Here is a 19606-nt window from a genome sequence, read left to right as displayed (position 1 = left end):
GCAATAGACCGTCAGATAAGCTCAAAAGATCGAGAGCTGCCTTTACTTCACCTGGACAAGAATATTGAATTTGCATTTAATCAGGATGATATGCAAATAACTGAATCTCGTGCTGTTCCTAGAATTGTGCAAAGAGTAATGTCTAAGGACCAGCTAAAATTGGATGCACAGGTTGGACAGGAAGCCCTTTCAAATAACAAAACAGTAATTTTTCCTATGGGTGAGAATATGGAGATCATTAAAATCCCTGAAGTAGCGGAGGATTATAATAAAATTGCCCTGCGGGGTGGACAACCCAACCAAACTGTTCCTATAGCTCCGGTTGATAAAACTATTGTGTTTACAGGTAATCAGGTTAATATGGAGATTACTGCATCTCACACTACTGCTGTTAATAATACCCTTAAAGGATATGAGAATCAAGACGTATCAGATGAGGGCGGCCAGCAGCAGAGTTTACATAGAAAACCTTCCTCCACTTGTAGAGAGAAAATATATTCCAAGCACACGGGAGACTTCAGAAGTGATTGCCAGTTAGAATTGAAGGACAAATATGGAACAAATTTTCCTGTTTCATCAGAAACCAATATTATCAAAATCCATAATGGTGCAACAGAAGAGTTCATTCATCCTGAAGATGCATTAGATATCATTCAGAAGCCACAAAACTGTACTGACTTTCCTAAAGCTAATTCTACTTCTGTTTACAGTGAGGATCTGGTTAAACTAGTAAGACCCAAAGACACAAAGAGGGTGTCTTTCAAGCTTCTAGAAAATCGATTGGAAACTTCTAAGGTAGAAAGTGAAAATGAAGTCACAAAGAACAGTCCTGTGGTGTGCAGTGAAGAAAATGGAGATGCTGTGTTGCATGTTCAAAGTCCTGTCCAACAACCTCACTTACATAAGGACACTTCTGAATGTTTGAGGAAGAATGCACATAGTGTCCCAAATATAGACTCCAAAAATGATTCTGGGAAGCTTACTTCATCCAAGCAAGAATGTAGACTCACAGATTTAGTCACTGCTGGAGCAGACGCTGTTACAATTTCTTACAAAGAGATGGAGGAAAATGAAAAAATGCCTTTTGAAAAGAAAACACTTCCAAAAGATTTCCAAAGAACTTCAGAACAGACTGAACAACTTTCCTTGGTCACTGTTGTTCCTACAGATCAGATAGATCCCAACTGTGTACCTGCATTGTCTGGTATTGTAAATGTTTGTTCCAGATTAAAACATATTAGAAGAAAGTCTGAGTTTGCTACCATTTCTGAAATTGATCCTGTCTCTAACTTTGCTGAGCAGTTGCCTAAATTGGCGACACAGCCAGGAGATTCTTTCAGAGTAGGAAAAGATACTGAAAGCAAGTCCAGTAATGCAGTCAGAATTCAGGAGCCAGCAAACGTGTATTTTGAAAGTGGAGGTGCTTCTGTGGATACTCTTTTAGACACAGTACATAAGGGTGCTTGTCAAGGGAGGAAGATACGTCTTGGTATCTTCCTACCTAAATTGCCCAACAACAGAAATTGCAACACTTCTAATGCACAGGACCTAAACAAAAAAGCAGAAGGAAAAGAAAAAACTGCAGTTCCAGAAGTAAATTTGGTCACTAGAGAAACCCCAGAAAATACATGTCTTAAGCATAACTTGAGCCCTTCTCAGTTTATAGCTGAGGAATTGCTTCCTGTGTTTCCAGAAGAAATGGACTCAAATGATTCTTTAAGTTGTGACCCCCCAGATGGGGCTCTTAGTGTAATGGATAAAAAAGAGATCTTCCCTAATAAAAGGAATTCACATGAAGAACAAGAAACTTGCAGCAACCAGAAAAGAGCTATAGAGCAAGAGGAAACAGAACTCCAGAATGGGAAGAAGCTCAAGAGGGGTGATGGATGGGATGACAGTGCTCCAAACCAACAGCAGGTGGGCTTAATTACTTACATTTAGAACATAGTTAACTGTCACAGGGCTTTAAATTCACCCTGCCTGAATTTTAGGAGTGAATTAAAGTTGTTTAGTGGAAGGTTTTACTGTAAGAATTTCTTGCGTGTGCCAGTCCATAACTTTGCCTTTCCCTAGGCAACTCTTGTCTTGTCCTAACAAAGGAATAGTAAGAAATTGTTTCGTGGAACTCCTGTGTGTGAGGAAACTGGACCTTATTATACAGGTTCACCTCAATTTATGCAAGTCCTTTATATGTGAATTCACTCTTATGCGATGAGCATATTTAGACCAGGAATTTGTTATATGCAGGGTAAATTCACTCTTATGCAATCAGCATAGATGCCCCCCTGCCCAAGCAGGTAAGTCTGTGGGTTTAGGGAAAAGGGCCATTGCCCCACTCACCCCAGCCCCAGCTGCAGCAGCCCTGGGAGTGGCCGGCGCCAGCTGCCTGCAGCTGCCAGGCTGCACCATGCTCCACCTGGGCTCACCTCAGCTCTTGAGCTGTACTGTGCCATGATGTAGGCAGCTGGTGTTGGCTGTTCCCAGGGCTGTCGTGAGTGCAGACAACCAGAGCCCTGGGTGGTGGAAGGCACAGCACTCGCCCTAGCCCTGGTTGCAGCTGCCTGCACCAGGGCATGGCGCAGCCCAAGAGCAGAGCTGAGTGGGAACAGGCAGAGCACGGTACCGCCCAGCAACTGCAAACAGCTGGTGCCGGTTGCTCCCAGGGCCAGGGCCGCTGCAGCCAGGGCTGGAGTGACAGCCACTCTGCTCCCTCTGCTTTGCTACCTTGTGCAGTCCTGGGAGCAGCAGCTCTTCCCTTGCCCCTTTCCTAGTCCCAGCCTGCCTCCCTCCCTCCCTCACCACCATGGGAACCTATCCCTATTTATTACATTGTAAAGTGGGTTCGCTTTATGCGAATTCAATTTATGCGCCATTCTCCAGGAATGCATGTACAATATAAATCAAAAGAAACTTGTATAGGGGGAACTGATGTTTGCTCATTTTTTAACTCACTGACTCAATAGTTTAAAGTTCATTCTTCCTTTGATAAATGTTTATGGTCCATTGAACTGTTTGGCAGAATCATGCTGCTTTGTTTGGTATCCTGTATAGACCCATATTTAATAACACTTGGATATTAGTAAAGTGAAGAAGGGTCTTGTTAGTTACTAGATTCATGATGCGTTTAAAAGACTGCTTTTCTGTTCTTCCTAGTGAGAGTGTAATAGAATTATTCTGGCTGTTATCTATTGTAAATCCCATCAGCATGGGAAATGTTATAGTTGCAAAACCTTATGTGGACAGGCAAATGAATTTCAGTCGGATTTATAGATGAATGTATTGAATTTCAACTGATAGGGGTGGATCCAGAGATGGATCAGTCAACTGTATGGCAAAAAAGGACTTTGATTCCCTAAAGAAAGTAAGAATTCCATCCCCCCTCCCTTCCCCTCTGTGCTCAGATGTAAATCTCCTCCTCTCCCATTATCCCCCACCACCCCTGGCTGCCACTGGTGCTGGGTTCCCAGTTTTCCAAGGTTAAAGGAAGCTCCTCTCTCATTCCAGCCAGGTTGTGCGAAGTCTGGGTTCAGCCTGGGGCAGTGGTTGCAGTGAGTGGGTTCCCCCTTCTTGCCTGGTCCATTCCATTTGCCCCTCTCCTCCCCCCACCCACATGTTCCATGCCAGCCTGGGAGCAGGCAAAGCAAGGGAGAACTCACCTGCCTCCTGCTGTTCCAAGCTGAGCCCAGCCCCAGTACAGCCCAGCTAGAGCAGCAGGTAGGGAATGGAAGGGGAGTATGTTCCTCTGAACTGGGAGGTGAAGTTGTGAAGGGGGGAACTTCTTACCTGTTTTGGGGACCTGAACAATAGTCAAGGACTTTGTTCTGTGGTATGGTCTGCCTGCTCTGGCTGGGGCACAGAGGAGGCTGGGCATGGGGTGCAGCCACTTACCATGTTCTGATTTTTCTCACAATTGCCAATATTTAACCACCCTGGTTGAATTTTTCTGTAATTGTATTCGTTGGGCTGATGTATAGAAAAAAATCTGGCTGAAAAACTTCAGTCACTTCTGAAAATGAGGCTAATTTAAAAAGTACATTTTAACCCATAATAAGAGACTTTGGTAACCTGTTCTTTGAGAAACTAGCACTCCAATCCTTTGGTTGCAGTGGCTTGTAGTCTGGCAGAGAGTGACTTTTATGTAGTGCTCACTTTACCATGTCTGATTATCTGTCCAAATTGTTAAGAACCTATAAAGAAAATCTGTATCTACGTGCTTAGTAGAAACTTGGTAGAGTTTAAACAACAACTTCTTTTAAGATCCCTGGGGTTGAGCAAGACTTGCCTATAGTTGCAGTTCTGCACTGTGTTGGCTTTAGGTACCTGAACAAGAAGTAAAGCACCTGTCTCTTCTCCCCCACAGTACAGGAAATTACTGACAGAAAAGCAGCATTATTCAAAAGTGGAGAATATAAAGAATATTTGGGGCATGGGACAAAGAGCCTGGAGATTTGGACTAGAGAGACTTGGCAGAGGGGAAGAAAACTCAGATTGTAAATTAGGGTGGGGTGGACTGGAACTGGCCAAGCAAGGAGACGGGGAAGACTGAGCCTGATTGATTGAGCCAAGGACATTTAGACTTGGAATTGGGTAGGAATGGATTGGGGCTAGCTAAGCAAGCAGTCCAACTGGAAACTCAGGTGAATGTTAAGTACAATGCAAAAAGGTAAAATGTGTAGTTTTAATATTTTTTTTTTTTTAAACCTGAGCATTTATATGTATACTCAGCCATCCATTTAAAGAATATTGGTTGTAAAATTATGCTCTCAGAAATATAAAATTCACAAAACTAAGGTAGTCTATACAACTTCAATTTGGTTCTGCTATGGCACGTGCATTTTGATACACAGGGTACTCCAGTTTTATGCACGGTGAGTAAACACACAATTTTGTTTAACTGCATAATCCAGTGCAAGTCTCAATTTGTTATCCCTTGTTACAAACATTACTTTTTTGCAGATCCAGTTAAGTGCAGAAACTGCTATGCATATAAACACTAGGGCTGTGTGAAATTTCAGCAACTGTTTCATTTTAGAGGTGTTTCAGCCCATTTCAGCACCTGAAACACCAAATCCAAAATGAAACAGAAGGCTCTGAAACATCTACAAAATGAAACAAAACCATCCAAAATGTTTCAGAGCCAGGCTTGCAGGGAAACAAACTAAGAGGAGGGAGGGGGAAGAGGGCAGAAGGACTGCTCTGATATTGGTATCTGTTGCTGGCTGGCGTCTGTGAGCTGTCCCTGAGTTCCCCTCCAATCCCAGTGCTCTGAGGGAGGGATGGCAGCCTGCTGTCATCCCATGCACAGATCCAGGTGCCTGACCCCCCACAAGAGGAGTCTGGCACAGCCCTGCAGCCCTCTCAGGGGGTGCAGGACCCCAAATCTGCATGTGGAATGTCAGCATGCTGCCGCAGCCATCTGTGGCCACTGGCAGCACCTGAGTCTTCTCAGCACAGCCCATGTTTAAAAAAATTAAATGCACTCACCAGCTGTAGCAGGGGCTATGGGGCCTCCTGGGATAGCTTTCCCGCTACCCCCACACATCCCCTGCTCCCCGATCACCCCTCCCTGCCTGGCCCTGGTGTCCTAGCACTTAAGGGGGGGAAAAAAAGCCCTGCATTCACCAGTTGCAGGAGCGGCAATTAGAGCCTCTGGGCACTCATGGCATAGCCTCCCCCATAGCACAGGGCACTAGGGGGAGCAATGGGGATTGCCCTCTTTGCTTGCCCCATGGCGCGGGTCCAGAGTACCTCAGTAGGGCACCTTGCACTGCCTGGGAGCAGGGACCTCGGGCTGAGCACAGCTGGGCTCCCAGACAGTTTGCAGTGCCCTGCCAAGCCATGCTACACTTCCACCATGGGGCAGCCGCCATGATCCCCACTGTCCTGTACTACATGGGAGGGCTCTGCCACAAGTGCCCAGAGGCCCCAGTTGCTGCCCCTGCAGCCGGTGTGCAGGGCTTTTTTTAAAGTGCTGGGTCTAGGCTGGAGCCAGCCTTGCAGGGCAGCCATGGGAGCTTCTCCCATGGCTCCCCCAGCCCGGGGAGAGGCAGACACAGCCAGAAGAACCACGGGAGACCCTGCAGCCGCCCAGCTGTGCCTGCCTTTCCCTGGCCAATCCAAATCTCCCAAACAGCATCAAAACTACACAACATGTTCAGTCAAATCGAAGCAGAGCAGTGATCCAAAATACCAAAATGAATCACTGTGTGCCAAAACGGCCAAATCTGAAATCAAAATGAGAAATAGCCATTTCCCGCAACCCTAATTAACATGTTTCAACTTTCCTGTAAACTTTAGTAGCAGGAGTGAAAGGTTGTGAGTAGAAGCCTTGAAACTGAAAGGAGTTAGTCACTTTTGGGCCTGCTATTAAAAACCTTCAAAATGATTGGAGCTTGTTGGTTTTGCAGCTGCTATCTTGCTTCATTTCAAGACGCTTAACAACTGTGAACTTAACTAGGTCCTGTTGTTTTAAAGACTTCCAGTAGGAGCCCTGGAACTAATTGAAATGAGGGGAGCTGGTCAGTTTGACAATAGCTAATACTGGAGTGATGAAAGCTTCTGTTGATACAGAAAGCTACTGTGCGTTGCATACAATGGTTTGGATAAGTGAACACTCATGTAATTGAGTAGTCTTCCCCACCCCCCCCCAAAGCTATGCACTTTAATAGCATATGCTGTGCTCTTTAAATGCATGATCATATGCTAGTGTTAGTCTACCTTATTTGGTATATAAGATGGCCCTGCTTTGAGAATTAGTGAATTGTTTGGTGAAAGAGGTTGTTGACTTTGGGGGCCCCCTGCTTCAGTTGCTAAATAAATTAAAATCCATAGGTAAGAGGTAGAAGGTTGCAGGAAAATAAAGGAAGGGCTCATGTCTTAAGGCGGTTAAATTCTGGCCTGGTGACCTGGGCTCTGTACCTGCCAGCGCCAAATAATTTTGATGTGATCCTAGACTTTTCACTGGTGACTGAATTGTGTTTTCCTTATCTGTAATATTCTGAACAACGAGGAGAAAAGAAAATACTGTATATCTGCTCGTTAAGTGAGCTCCATTCACTGTACACTGGAGTGCCGTGTTTGTTTAGTACATATAAATGTGCAGAAACTAAAAATGATTTGCAATTGAAAGCCATAATATGGCAGTTGTACAGAAGTCCAGTAAATGAAGTATTATTTATAAACAACTGAATGCAGTTCTCTTAATATCTGCTTTTCAATATTGTTTAATTTCAGCCTACCTGTAACACATCTCATACTCAAGCAGAAACTCCTAAATGCGAAGAGCCTCCAAATCTGTCAACTAAAAGCCCAGACAGGACCCACTCCAGCAGCAGCAGTTCTTTGGATTCCATTAAGGCTGATGCAGACTTTAGTAGTAGTAAGGCCTTTTTGACAATAATCACCTAAAATTTATTTTGGTTCTAATCAACCAGCAGCATTATCTAGCAGCACTTATTTCCTCTAGAGACTGTTGCACATCCATAATTCCTGTGGTCTTCCTTTTTCCAGATAAGTATTATTAGCCTTTCTCTGGTCCCTTGGGTTCCTCCCTTTTCCTCCATGAGTTCTCAAAGAAAGGTTTGTTTAATGGTTCAAAGATTACTTTGGATAGTTACTTAAGTACTCTAGGATTAATTTTGTCTTGTCATGCTGGCTTGCTTTGTCTGTTTTATCCAAATCTTCTTAATTTGTTTTTTCTGTATTCGTATCTCCTTGTTAGGATGTTTTTTGTTAGGTATTTAATCACAGTTAATACTTTTTGTAGAGACTAAAGCAAAAAAGACACCGTCTTATGTGCATCATTCAATTTTTGTTCTCCTTGTCTCCTGCTTAGATGTAGCAGATGTAGATTTTTCCATTATTTTTCTCTTAATTCTAATATATTTATAGAAACATTTTTGTTGCCTTATGTATGCTTTGCTACTTGTGATTCATTTGTGCCTTATCATAGAAGTAGGGTCGGAAGTGACCTTGTAGATCTTCAAGTCCGACCCCCTGCCTGGGCAGGAGAAAAACTGGGCTCAAATGACTCCAGCAAGGTAGGCATCAAGCCTCTTCTTAAAGAACCCCCAAGTTAGGAGTCAGCACCACTTCCCTTGGAAGTTGGTTCCAGATCCTAGCCGCTGTAACTGTGAAGTAGTTCTTACGGATGTCTAATCTAAACCTCCTCTCCAACAACTTGTGGCCATTATTCCTTGTTATGCCAGGGGTCGCTAGGGGAAACAAGGTCTCTCTCAAACCCTTCTGGTCCCCCTAGTGAGTTTACAGACAGTCACCAGGTCCCCCCTCAGCCTTCTCTTGTGAAGGCTGAATAGATTCAGATCCCACAGTCTCTCATTGTAGGGTCTGCCCTGTTGTCCCGGGATCATGCGGGTGGCCCTCCTCTGGACCCTCTCAATGTTGTCCACATTCCTCCTGAAGTGGGGTGTACAGAACTGGACACAGTACTCCAGCTGTGGCCTGACCGGTGTTGCATAGCGGGGGAGGATCACCTCCTTGTCCCTGCTAGAGATGCACCTGTGGATGCACGACAAGGTCCGGTTAGCTCTGCCAACTGTGACCTCACATTGTCGGCCCATGGTCATCTTGGAGTCAATAATGACTCCAAGATCCCTTTCTGCCTCCATGCTCTTAAGAAGGGAGATTCCCAGCTTATAAGTGTGCTGCTGGTTACTACTGCCCAAGTGCAGTACTCTGTACCTGTCAGTATTGAAACGCACCCTGTTTTTGTTAGCCCACCCCTGTAACCTATCCAGGTCTTGCTGCAGTCTTTCCCTCCCTACTAGCGTGTTTACCTCACCCCAAATTTTATTATCATCAGCAAATTTAAACAGGTTGCTTTTCACCCCATTGTCCAAATCGCTTAGTTTTTCTGCTTTTGTCCCCACAGACTGGTGCTGTTCTTTTTTCTTTTTTGTCCTTGGTCATGTGCCCTTGTTTCCAGTCTTTGTAATGATACCTTTTGATTTTTAGGTAATTAAGAATTCCTGATGCAGTCATAATTTCTCCCTTAATTCCTTTCTCCCTATCCCTTGCTTCCTGTCTTTCCTCTGTGTTGGGCAGTTTGTTACTGTGTTTTTAATATAGCTCTAAAGTAACTGTCAGAACTCCTGTACTCATTCGTTCTTGAGATTTGTCTATGCAATGAACCCTGTGAACCAATTTCCATAAGTTTGTTGAACTTTTTTTTAAGCCAGTTACTCTTAATTTATTTACTCCTCCTTTTTGCAGTCTATCATTCCTTAACCACTTTAACCGAGATTGTGTTCTTCCCCTTTATCCTTCATCAAGGGTCATTCTGCAAACCCACTCTTGCCTCTTATGAACTTCCAGGCAAATGTCTATATTGTTCATACATGAAACAGCTCCTCCTTGTTTCTCAGTCTGCCCATTTTGAGTAAACTGTACACTTCTGTATCAATATATTGGCTATATGCCAATGCTTGTTAGTAGGAACATGTTGCTATCCAGATGCTGCGTTTCTCCTAAGTGGTCACTGCTGTTAAAAGGAGTGTCATCTGAACACCTGGAATGGGGAACTTGCTGGTAAGAAACAGTTGCTTTGGAGATTCTGGAGAATCTTGAAAGAGTTCAGAGAAGGGTCACAAGAATGATTAAGGACCTGGAGGACAAACCTTATGAGGAAAGACTAAGGGATTTGAGCCTGTTCGGCCTGGGGAAGAGAAGGCTGAGAGGGGGACTTGGTGGCCATATGTAAGTACATAAGGGATGAATATCGGGAGCTGGGAGACAAACTGTTCACTAGGACGCCCCGGGGAGGAGAAGCAGCAATAGCCATGAACTGTTAGAGGATGGTTTCAGGTTGGATGTAAGGAAAAACTTTACAGTAAGGGTTGCCAGAATCTGGAATAGACTTCCCAAGGAGGTGGTACAATCCCCAACCTTGGAAGTCTTCAAGAGGAAACTAGATAGACACCTTGTTGGGATCATTTGATCTCAGCGGCATTCCTGTCCAGAGCAAGGGGGTTGGACTCAATGATCTTTCAAGGTCGCTTTCAGCCCTTAATTTCTATGATTCTTACTCTTATCTCTGAAATTGCAGTTTTCCATTTTCTCCATATTCCAGTCCTATGCTTAGGTTACTTTAAAACAAACAAAAAATTACCTGTGGACTTTTGCTACCGGCCCCCTAGAGATCCAATATAAAGTCCTCTTTTCTTAAATTGGCAAGCCAGTGTCTCTAGATGGGGTGGTTGTTCTTCACCAAATAGAGCCATTTCTTTCCACAATTCTACAGAACACCATCTTGTAATTTAGGGAATCCAAGTTCTCTTCTTAATGTCATCTGTACAGCCTAAGTTTTTTTTTTATTATTATTATTATTATTCATCTGCTCCTCTTTATTTTTAATAGGCTTGGGTGCCATAGCTAAATTGAGATGGCACAACTGAGAGTAATAGAATACTGTATAGTGAAAATTGGCTCTTCAGTATTGACATCTTGTTAGAAAGTTGTAATTAAGATTCAGAACAACTTAATTCTGATCATTTGTCATTTCTCACCCCTGTAAAGTATATGCTAGACATCAACTTTACAAACAAAATTGAGTTGATTATTAAGGAACTATTCAGTTACCCTCTAACTTTCCCAAAATAGTCTTTGGCTCGGAGTTAAGTATGAAATCTTAGATTGTTGTTCTAATGAAGATCAAACTCTGCATTAAAGTTGCTAGTGAATTAGTGTGGACCTAAAGTCATGTCTCTCATGCCCTGAGTGCTGTTTGCAATTCCTAGACTTCTTCCGCTCTCCCTTTCCAACACCCTTTCCTTTCCATCACCACCACTTTTAAAAGAGGTAGAAAAGATACAGAGAAAGGCAACTAGGATGACCAGGGCCGTGGAGAGACTACGAAGTTAAGACTTCTTATCTTAAAGAAAAAAAGACTGAGGAATGACACTGGAGGTCTATAAAATCATGATTTGGCATGGAGAAAGTACGTAGAAGATTTACTGTTTACTATCTGTCACAGTACCTGAATTGGGGAACGTGCAATGAAAGTATTAAGAAGCAGCCTTAAAACAAACTAAAGAAAATACATTCCCATGTAGCATATAATTAATTTGTAGATCTTATTGACACAAGATGATGTAGTGACATATAATTTAACCAGATTCATAAAACGTTTGGACGACTTAGTGGAGGTTAGGCCAATCCATCAGCCAGTATTAAACATGGCATTTAGAGGTGTGGTCTCTAAATTAGGACTTTCTAGGTCTCTAAATGCTGGAAGCTATAAGGGAAGAGAGGATGCAGGGGAGAAATCAGTGTGGATAGGCCATGCTGAGGTGCTAGGCTAAATGACCCATTATATGCCCTCTCTTACTTTGCTTTATTTAAAAAAAAAAAAAAAATCTCCGTCTTTCTCTCTAGTGCAGCCAAACAGTCAGATGGAGTCTCAGCTTCTCACGGATAGTATTTGCGAACAGAATTTATTGGAGGTAAGTAAGCAGCTGAGAGGCTTTAATTTCATTTTCCTAAGATGAAATATATTGGCTCTGTCCCCTTTAAATGAACCTTTTTGCATGCACTGGTGTTAATGATCATAACTTAATTATTGTTATGCACACTCTATTCACATTGCAGAAATTTCAGGATGGGCTTATCACAGTAGGGGAGTTCTTTACACTTCTTCAGGTCCATATTGTGATTCAGAAGCCCCGGCAGAGCCATCTTCCAGCAAATGTGAGTAGCTAAATTCTCAAACACATGTTCCCCATTGCCATTTAAAATGTATTCTTTTGTCTTGATTTTCACTGAAGTAGACTGCAGGTTAAACAAGTAGAGCTGCAAGGACTACTTTGTCTCATCAAAACCACAAACAGACCATTCTCTTCTTTATTTTCCCCCACATGTCAATACAGGTGTAATTAAATCTGGATAGGGTCCTGTTGTTTTTAGGGGGTTTTTTTCAATTCTGAGAAACAAACTCCCTAGGAATTACTGTACACAGTTTCATTTTTTTTGTATCACGTACTTTATTAAAAATGTACTTTATTAAAATGTATAAATATCTACTGAGACAAAATAGTTCTTGAAATAGAAATTTTCATAATACTCCTGCAGTCATCTTGTCACTAACGCTTGCACTCTGCCTAGCCTAGTCCCACTCTGAGAATGTAACATAAGATTGAGATTCGGGCTATTAATGAAGCAGTAATTTTGAGTTCTCCACATTACAATATAACAGCATGATGGCAACAGAGATGGAAAAGTTTAATAAGGCTGTAGCTATTCTAGCACTTTCTTCCTCACAGGAGCCTGAAGAATATTTTTGTACTGCTGGATGAAACTTTTATAATAAAGTACGGAGACCATAATACATCCATTTTTTTTTTCCATTGGAGATCTGGAATGTTTCATGCGTGTACTCTCTTAGATATTTTTAAAACAACTTTCATCTCCATGTTAGTTTTATTCCCTGCCAGTAAAGCTAAGGAAAGTCCTATTTTTCAGCTGCTAGAGAAAATAAAATCCTCATCTGCACAGCATTATTGCACTTGAATTCAAGGCACATTCATTCTAATGTTTCCACTTGAAGCTGAAAATAAAACGGAGGCAAAAAGACAGTTTTTTTTGTTTTTTTTGTTTTTTTTAAATGACACCTAGACTGCTGTTGCACTGTGGAAAGAGTCTATTTGGCTGTGTACAGGTACAGGAAAAATAGAAGTAAACATTTTTGTATTGAATAAATAACCACAAGCCTGTCTTACACCTTCTGCCTTAGGCCTCGGGGTGAGCATCATAAATATTTAAAAAATGGAAATCTTCAAGAGCATTCAAAGTTCAGAATTTTTGCCTGGCTTAGTTCTGCTTTGCAAGTGTTCTTTCTTTTAAACAAAATAGTTCTAGTATAATTTTCATATAGTTGGTTTTACAATACTGATCTTGATGAGTATCCCAGTTTTGGTACCTGAACTGAGACGTTTCCATGCCAGCACAACCTTCAGGCAACAGAGGATTTATTTTCAATTTTCTGCATAGCCAATTGCATTTGCACCTGAAATATTGAAATTGAGGAACTGGTCTCTAGCTTGCCTTTTTGGCTTTCTCTTTTTTAAAAGCATCAGATAGCATTCTTTTAACCAGATTTTCCTATAGAAGTGCAACCTAGTTGTCCAAACACATAGGATCAGGGCTGTTCCTGGGGCGGGGGAAGTTGGGGGAGGCGAACTGGGACAACTGCCCCGGGGCCCCGTGCTTTGGGGGACCCTGCAAAGTCAGACGGAGTGGCCACGTCGACTCTGCGCTGCCACTGGCTTCATGTCCGGCTGCTCGGCGCACCCTCTTCCCCCTTGCCCCGCTGCTGAATCCATCGCTGGTTTCCTTACATCTAGGGGCGGGACCCCGCACAGGTTGATTTGCCCCGGGTCCCGCACCCTGTTCAGGTCATCTCTGCATAGGATCATAGGAAAGTAGGGCTCAGATAATCTAATCCAGTCCCCTGCTCAAAACAGGATCATCACAGACAAAACCATCCCAATCAAATATCTGTCTAACCTCCCCTTGAAAATTTTCAGGGACGGAGATTCCACAGCTTCTCTAGGGAGACTTTTTTCCAGTGCTTGACCAGCCTCAGTCAGAAAGGCCTTTTGAATCTTTGACCTGAGTTTCTTCTGCTGCTGTTTGAGGCCGCTGCTGCTAGCTCTGTGGCTACAGAGAAAAGACTCTCTCCATCCTCTCTTTAATTGTCCTGTAGGTATTTGAAGACCTGTTATCAAATCTCTCTTTATCTTCTCTTTCCAAACTAAATAGTACTAATTCTTTCAGCCTTTCCTCATAAATTGTGTTTAATAGGCCTCTAATTGTTTTTGTCCCTCTACACTGGACTCTTTCCGATCTGTTCACATCATTCTTGAAGTGTGGGTCCCAAAATTGGACACAGTATTCCAAGTGAATTCCTCATCAGTGCTAAGTAGAGCAGAAGAATCGCTTCCCTTTTTTTCAAAAGATACCTCTGTTAATACAACTCAGTAAGATGTTTGCTTTTTTGCAATGTTGGTTCATGTTCTGCTTATGTTCCACTGTAATGGAACAAGTCTGGTTCCATTACAGTGAAACATTCCCCAATCTGTATTTGAGCATACAGTTATGCTGTCTCAAGTGTAGGACTTTGCACTTGTCCTTGTTGGATTTCTTCTGAACTGATTTTTGGTCCATTTCTCCGGTGTATCCAGGTTATTTTGGATCTTAGCCCTGCCCTCCAGAAAGTCAACAACTCCACCCTACAATTGGTGTCATCCACAAATTTAACTGTGCACTCAATCCAGTTGTCTAGATCATTAATGAAGATGTTAAAGAATTCCAGGCCAGATCCCTGGGAAACCACACTTGATAACACCTTCTGACTAGAAACTGAGCCACTGATGACTGCTTGTTAAGTATGGTGATCCAGCCAATTGTATATCCACATTACAGTACTTTCATCTAATCTGTATTTCCTTAGTTTATTGATAAGACTTCTGTGGGAAATAATGTGGATGAAACTTGCTAAAGTCACAGTACACTGCATCCATTGTCCCTCTCCCCAACCCCACACCCACAGAGCCTGTCACCTTATTTTAGGTGGAAGTTGGATTGCTGAGGCATGACTTGCTCTTGGTGAATCCATGCTGGCTGTTCCTGATCACTGTGTTCTCTTCTGGAAACTTCACTGTAGCTTCACATTAGGGGACCTGCCCTATGTTGTTTCCAGGTATCAAAGTCAGATTAACTGGTTTCTAATTCCCCAGATTTTCCTTTTTTTTTAAAGATGGGCTATCTGTTTGGCCTCTTCACAGAATCATAGAAAAGTAGGTATAGAAGAGACCTCCAGAGATCTAGTTCAGCCCCCTTCATGAGGCAGGATTATCCCTGTCCAAGCCATCCTATACAAGTATGTTGACTAACCTATTAGCAAAACTACACAGCCACCTGTAACACAAGACATAACGCTCCTAATCTACCACAAGTAAAGTAGGGGGACCACAGTGGCCAACTTCCTGCTGTTGCAAAGTTTTTTCCAATCGCTTGACCTTGAGTTCTCAAAGAGGATAGACAATGGCTCTGAAATTACCTCATTCAGTACCTAAGGTACATCCCACCTGGCCCTGCTGGCTTGAAAATCTAGCTTCTCTAATCCCTAACTTGTTCTGCCATTACCCTAAGATGTTTGTGTCCTTCCTGTCTTTGCTGCCAACTGTTCATCCCCTAGTAGCTGTCTTTATGTGAAAGACTAAAAGTGAAAAAGGGATTAAATGCTTAAGCTTTCTCTGCATCATCTGTAACTAGATTGCCTTATGCATTCAGTAAGGGACCTACAGTTTTTTTCATCTTCCTCTTTCTTCTGACATACTTGTAGAATCCTTTTTATTGTCTTTTATATCCCTTGTCCTTTACATCTCAAAACATACCTTGGCCTTCCTAATTTTCTTCCTGCATATTCATGTGAGACTCTTATTTACATATAAGCATTAAGCTGCTGCTGCAAAATGTCATTATGAATACAGAGCTATCCTATAAAGAAGAGTTTGATTTGTAAAATGGCAGTGCCTTGACACTTATAAAATAAAATACATTGGTATCAGTCTACTAGTCCAATTTCTGTTCCTAGTAGGGGCGCACTGATCAAGGTTGTCTTGGCTGATACAGATAGCCAGTTATTCACCAGGCATATTGGCCAATATCAATCGGATAATAGATTTACAGGAGCACAGCCAGGCAATATGGAGGGCAGCGCCCTGCAGGTAAGTCTGTGGAGGGAAAGGGGCATGAGGGAGAGGGCAGATTGAGGTCCCCACGGTAAGGGGGGGAGTGGGGCTGGGGGTGCTGCCCAGCCAGGATGCTGAATGGGACCCTGGGGCCAGGGTGGGGGGAGCAGGATGGAGATACAGGTGGCTTGTCCAGAGAATCAGCATCTCTGTGCTTAAAAATGGTGGTGGGGGTGCTTGAACTAAAGCTCATCAAATGAGCTTTAGTTCAAGTGCTGCCACCACCACTTTTAAGCACCGGGACACTTTTAGGAGAGGGGCAAGGGTGGACACGGGCTACCTGCTGTGGACTCAGGACTCTTTGCTCTGCTGCCTTTGCCCCGGGAGCCACGTGCTGGCCGTGCCATGTCCCCTACCTGCACAACTCGCCACTGCCACTGACAGGCAGGGGATGCACAGCCACCTTGCAACTCCCAGGGCAAAGGCAGCAGAGCAGAGAGCCCCAAGCCCACATTGGGCAGCCTGCCTCTGCCCTGTGCACAAATGGCCCTCCCCCATGCCTTCCCCTGGGGTGCACGTAGCTCCATCCCACTCCCTGACCCAGCCCCCTGGATGTGCAACGCCCCCTGCCCCTGCTCCACTCCCTCCTTCACTGGGGGTCTCAATCTGCCCCCCACACCTCCCCACGCCCATTTCCCTCCACATACTTATACTTACCTTCACCATACTACTCTCCTTGCTGCTCAACTGCATTCCTAGCCACGTGCATGCTGCAGCTGCTTGCGTGCACATGGCGTCCAGGGACCCTGGCAAGAAGGCATATTATATTTATCTGTGACATTATCAGCTACACTGGCCAAAAAAAGCCAATAGCTGGTTACTTTAATTTTCCTTTTATCAGTGCCTGTCCAACATGCAATCAATATATCAGTGCACCTCTAGTTCCTGGATTCTTATTGCCTGTGCTAGTAGGAAATGCTCTTGTGCCAAGGGCAGTGAACAGAATTCCTATAAAATGAAAATATTATCCACAACAGCAATATCTATGTATTTAGAGTTTTTTTTTCTCATAGTGCATTAAACATCAGAACTCTTATAATAGTGTATTAAGCAATGTGACTAACATATTCTGGGTTGGTTGTTCCCTCACTCTACCAAGTATGCATGATATGACCTATTCATGTTAAAGAATATAAGGTCAGGAGACACACCTTGCACTTGGAGCAGAACCTGGTGACACGTAAACTATCATTAGTTACCTGGGGAATTCATTCTGCAGTCTCAAACCAGCCCCAGGAAAGTTCTGTCTTCTGCAAAGATGAACATTACTTCTGTAGAGAGTTGCATGATGTCATAGAAGCAAAGCTTTCAATCCTTGTCTGTATCCTGGAGCTTTAGGTGATCTATTGGATATCCTGGGCCCAGGAGCACATCTTGAAAATAAAAATTGATTCCACAGCTAATGGGAAATAAGTGAAGAGGGAAGATCAGTTTGATAGAAACCCTCAGGGTCCACAGAGACTGATTTTTAGTAAAATATCTGTTAATACCAGTGTTTAGTTGTTTTTAAAGCTCTTCTAGATTTCTGCACTGATTAGAAAAAGAAGGGTGGTAGCTCTTTCCTGGCTCTTGCTCAAGCTTCTTGTTTGCCCATTAACGGGACACAGCTTGTGTTTATGAAATCTGTCTCTTAAAGTGGTTGCAAATGTTATGTCTCTTGAAGCCTTTACTGCACTTCACTTACAGTAAAGGTCAAACAAGACTTTGTTATAGTTTAATTCTTCATACTTGAAGCTGTATTCTCTAAATAGTGAGTTGTGGGCCTAATGGCTAATGTAGTCATTTCACTATAGAATCATCACTGTCATTAAAACTGAAAGCTTCCTCTGTCATTTCCATCCATTCTTCAACTTGGAACAGCCCAAATTCTTTACCAATAAAATCTTCCAAAACTTTGAGGTCCCATTTTTAAAAATGTCAAAGTTTCATTGACTTTGAATTCTAAGTTGCATAGGTTTGTTTGAAAATGTTATCCTTTATGTTTCTCTAGCGCAGTTATTCTCAGCTAGGGTGAGGCAAGATTCTTTGAAGGGTGTAACACAATATCAGCGCTACTAAATGTGCAAATATCTGCATAATTGAGAAGACAAACCCAGAGGTATCAAAAACATTCTGACCTGTTGTGGCCTAGAGGTTCCATAAACCTATATCCTGTCCAGGTGCTTTTCTTGTCTCCATTTAAAGGGCCGACTTATTAAAGAAAGATAATACTTTGAACTTCATATAGCAAGCTTATCCCTAGAGTACACGATGCTTTCTTAAAGGTGAGCCTGTATCCCTTATTGGAAAGATGAGGAAATTCAGGCAACAGAAGTGAAATGACTTAGCTATTATTATATAGAAAAGTCTGTGAAATATAAAATGCAATTAGAGCTTGGGGTTTTTTTTACTTTATTTAGTGGATGCTGCTTCTGCCCACCCCCCACAGATATTTTCTCCTGCAGTAACATCTGCGAAACTATTACCCATGAATTTGACTTAAGGTTAGTACTTCTGAAGCGTTGCGTGCCTTAGTGGAGTCTTCAGCTTCCTTCTTCATGTCCTTTCTAGTATGCCATGAACCCAACTTCTACTCCAGAGGACCAATTTTTCAGCCAGTACATTTATCGCCCCAAGCTAAAGATTTATGAAGAAGATTGCCAGCTTCTTTCTCAAATGATCAATGAGTAAGTTTGTTTTTTCATTTGAACATTTATATTAGTATTTTAGCTTTTAACCCTTAACCTTGCTTTTAGCTGCATGCAGGATGGCCTGAAAAGAGTAATTCCACTATTTTCCAAAAACACATAGGAAAATTATTCAAGATAATAGCTGGTCTGCTTAAGCAAGCAATCATTTAAATGTATGGGAAGGTCTTGGTAGGAAACTTGTGGTTAGAGATGAATTGACCAAAACAACTTGCTTCATTTTCCATTATGTATCAGATGAGTAGGGGCTGATATCATACAGTTTTATGTATCAGATTTTGGGGGCATGAGACGGAGCCATGGTAGGGGGGCCCCCATTGTTGTGTGCACCCTGGGAAGACACACGGGAGGGTGGAAGGTCTGTGCCCCCGGATCTGCATGGGGCATGGGCGTGGTGGGCTGGAGCGGTGGGCTAGGGCTGGGGCTGCACCGTGCTGCACTTGGGGTGGGCAGTGGTGCTGGGAAGGGGCTACAGGGGGGCTTCAGCCCCTCCAAAGTTGCTGTAGCCCCCTCCCAGTGCCACCACCACCTGCCCCGAATGCAGCCTGACCAAACCCCCTCCCTCCCCCACCAACCTCCATGCGCCAGAAAGAGCCTGGCACAGTCTCAGCCCCAACCTATAGCTGCAGCCCACCCTGCCTGTGTCTTGCACGGATCTGGGGGCACACGTGCCCCCATGTCCTCCCAAGGTGCACGTAGCACTGGGAGTGACCTCCCTTCCCCGTGTGGGCCCCACCCCCCTGGACGAGCTATGACTGTCCTGCACCCCAGATGGGCAGTGCTTGCCCCAGTCCTACTCCTCCCTCACTGCAGGGGCCTTGATCTGCCCCACAGTGCCCTTTCCCTCTCCCCTACCCTTCCACCACACTAGACTTACCAGCTACACACAGCTCTCCTTGCTGCCTATGTGCTGCACTGCAGTTGCGCGCACACACAGACATTTATCAGCCTCATCAGGCCAACTTCCATAGTTTCGTAGTTTCTAGGTTCGGAAGGAACCTGAGCAGATCATCGAGTCTGACCCCCTGCCATGGCAGGAAAGAGGACTGGGGTCAAACAACTCCAGTAAGGTGTACATCTAGCCTCCTCTTAAAGACCCCCAGGGTAGGAGCCAGCACCACTTCTCTTGGAAGTTGGTTCCAGATCCTAGCC

General features: G+C 43.5%; 1 protein-coding gene across 1 annotated transcript in view; it reads left to right on the top strand.

Moving 5' to 3' along the window:
• KNL1 (kinetochore scaffold 1) overlaps nucleotides 1–19606 on the top strand; it is a 54638-nt gene that overhangs the window by 18685 nt on the left and 16347 nt on the right. Inside the window, exons 10-14 of the mRNA XM_019551983.1 lie at nucleotides 34–1917; nucleotides 7234–7378; nucleotides 11392–11459; nucleotides 11605–11703; nucleotides 18318–18433. Coding sequence (XP_019407528.1) covers nucleotides 34–1917; nucleotides 7234–7378; nucleotides 11392–11459; nucleotides 11605–11703; nucleotides 18318–18433 — 2312 coding nt within the window. The remainder of the gene's footprint in view (nucleotides 1–33; nucleotides 1918–7233; nucleotides 7379–11391; nucleotides 11460–11604; nucleotides 11704–18317; nucleotides 18434–19606) is intronic.

The sequence above is a fragment of the Crocodylus porosus genome, unplaced genomic scaffold (assembly GCF_001723895.1).
Source record: "Crocodylus porosus isolate Cpor-Errol unplaced genomic scaffold, CroPor_comp1, whole genome shotgun sequence".
NCBI classification, from domain to species: domain Eukaryota; kingdom Metazoa; phylum Chordata; order Crocodylia; family Crocodylidae; genus Crocodylus; species Crocodylus porosus.
This window is presented reverse-complemented; position numbering and strand designations above follow the sequence as displayed.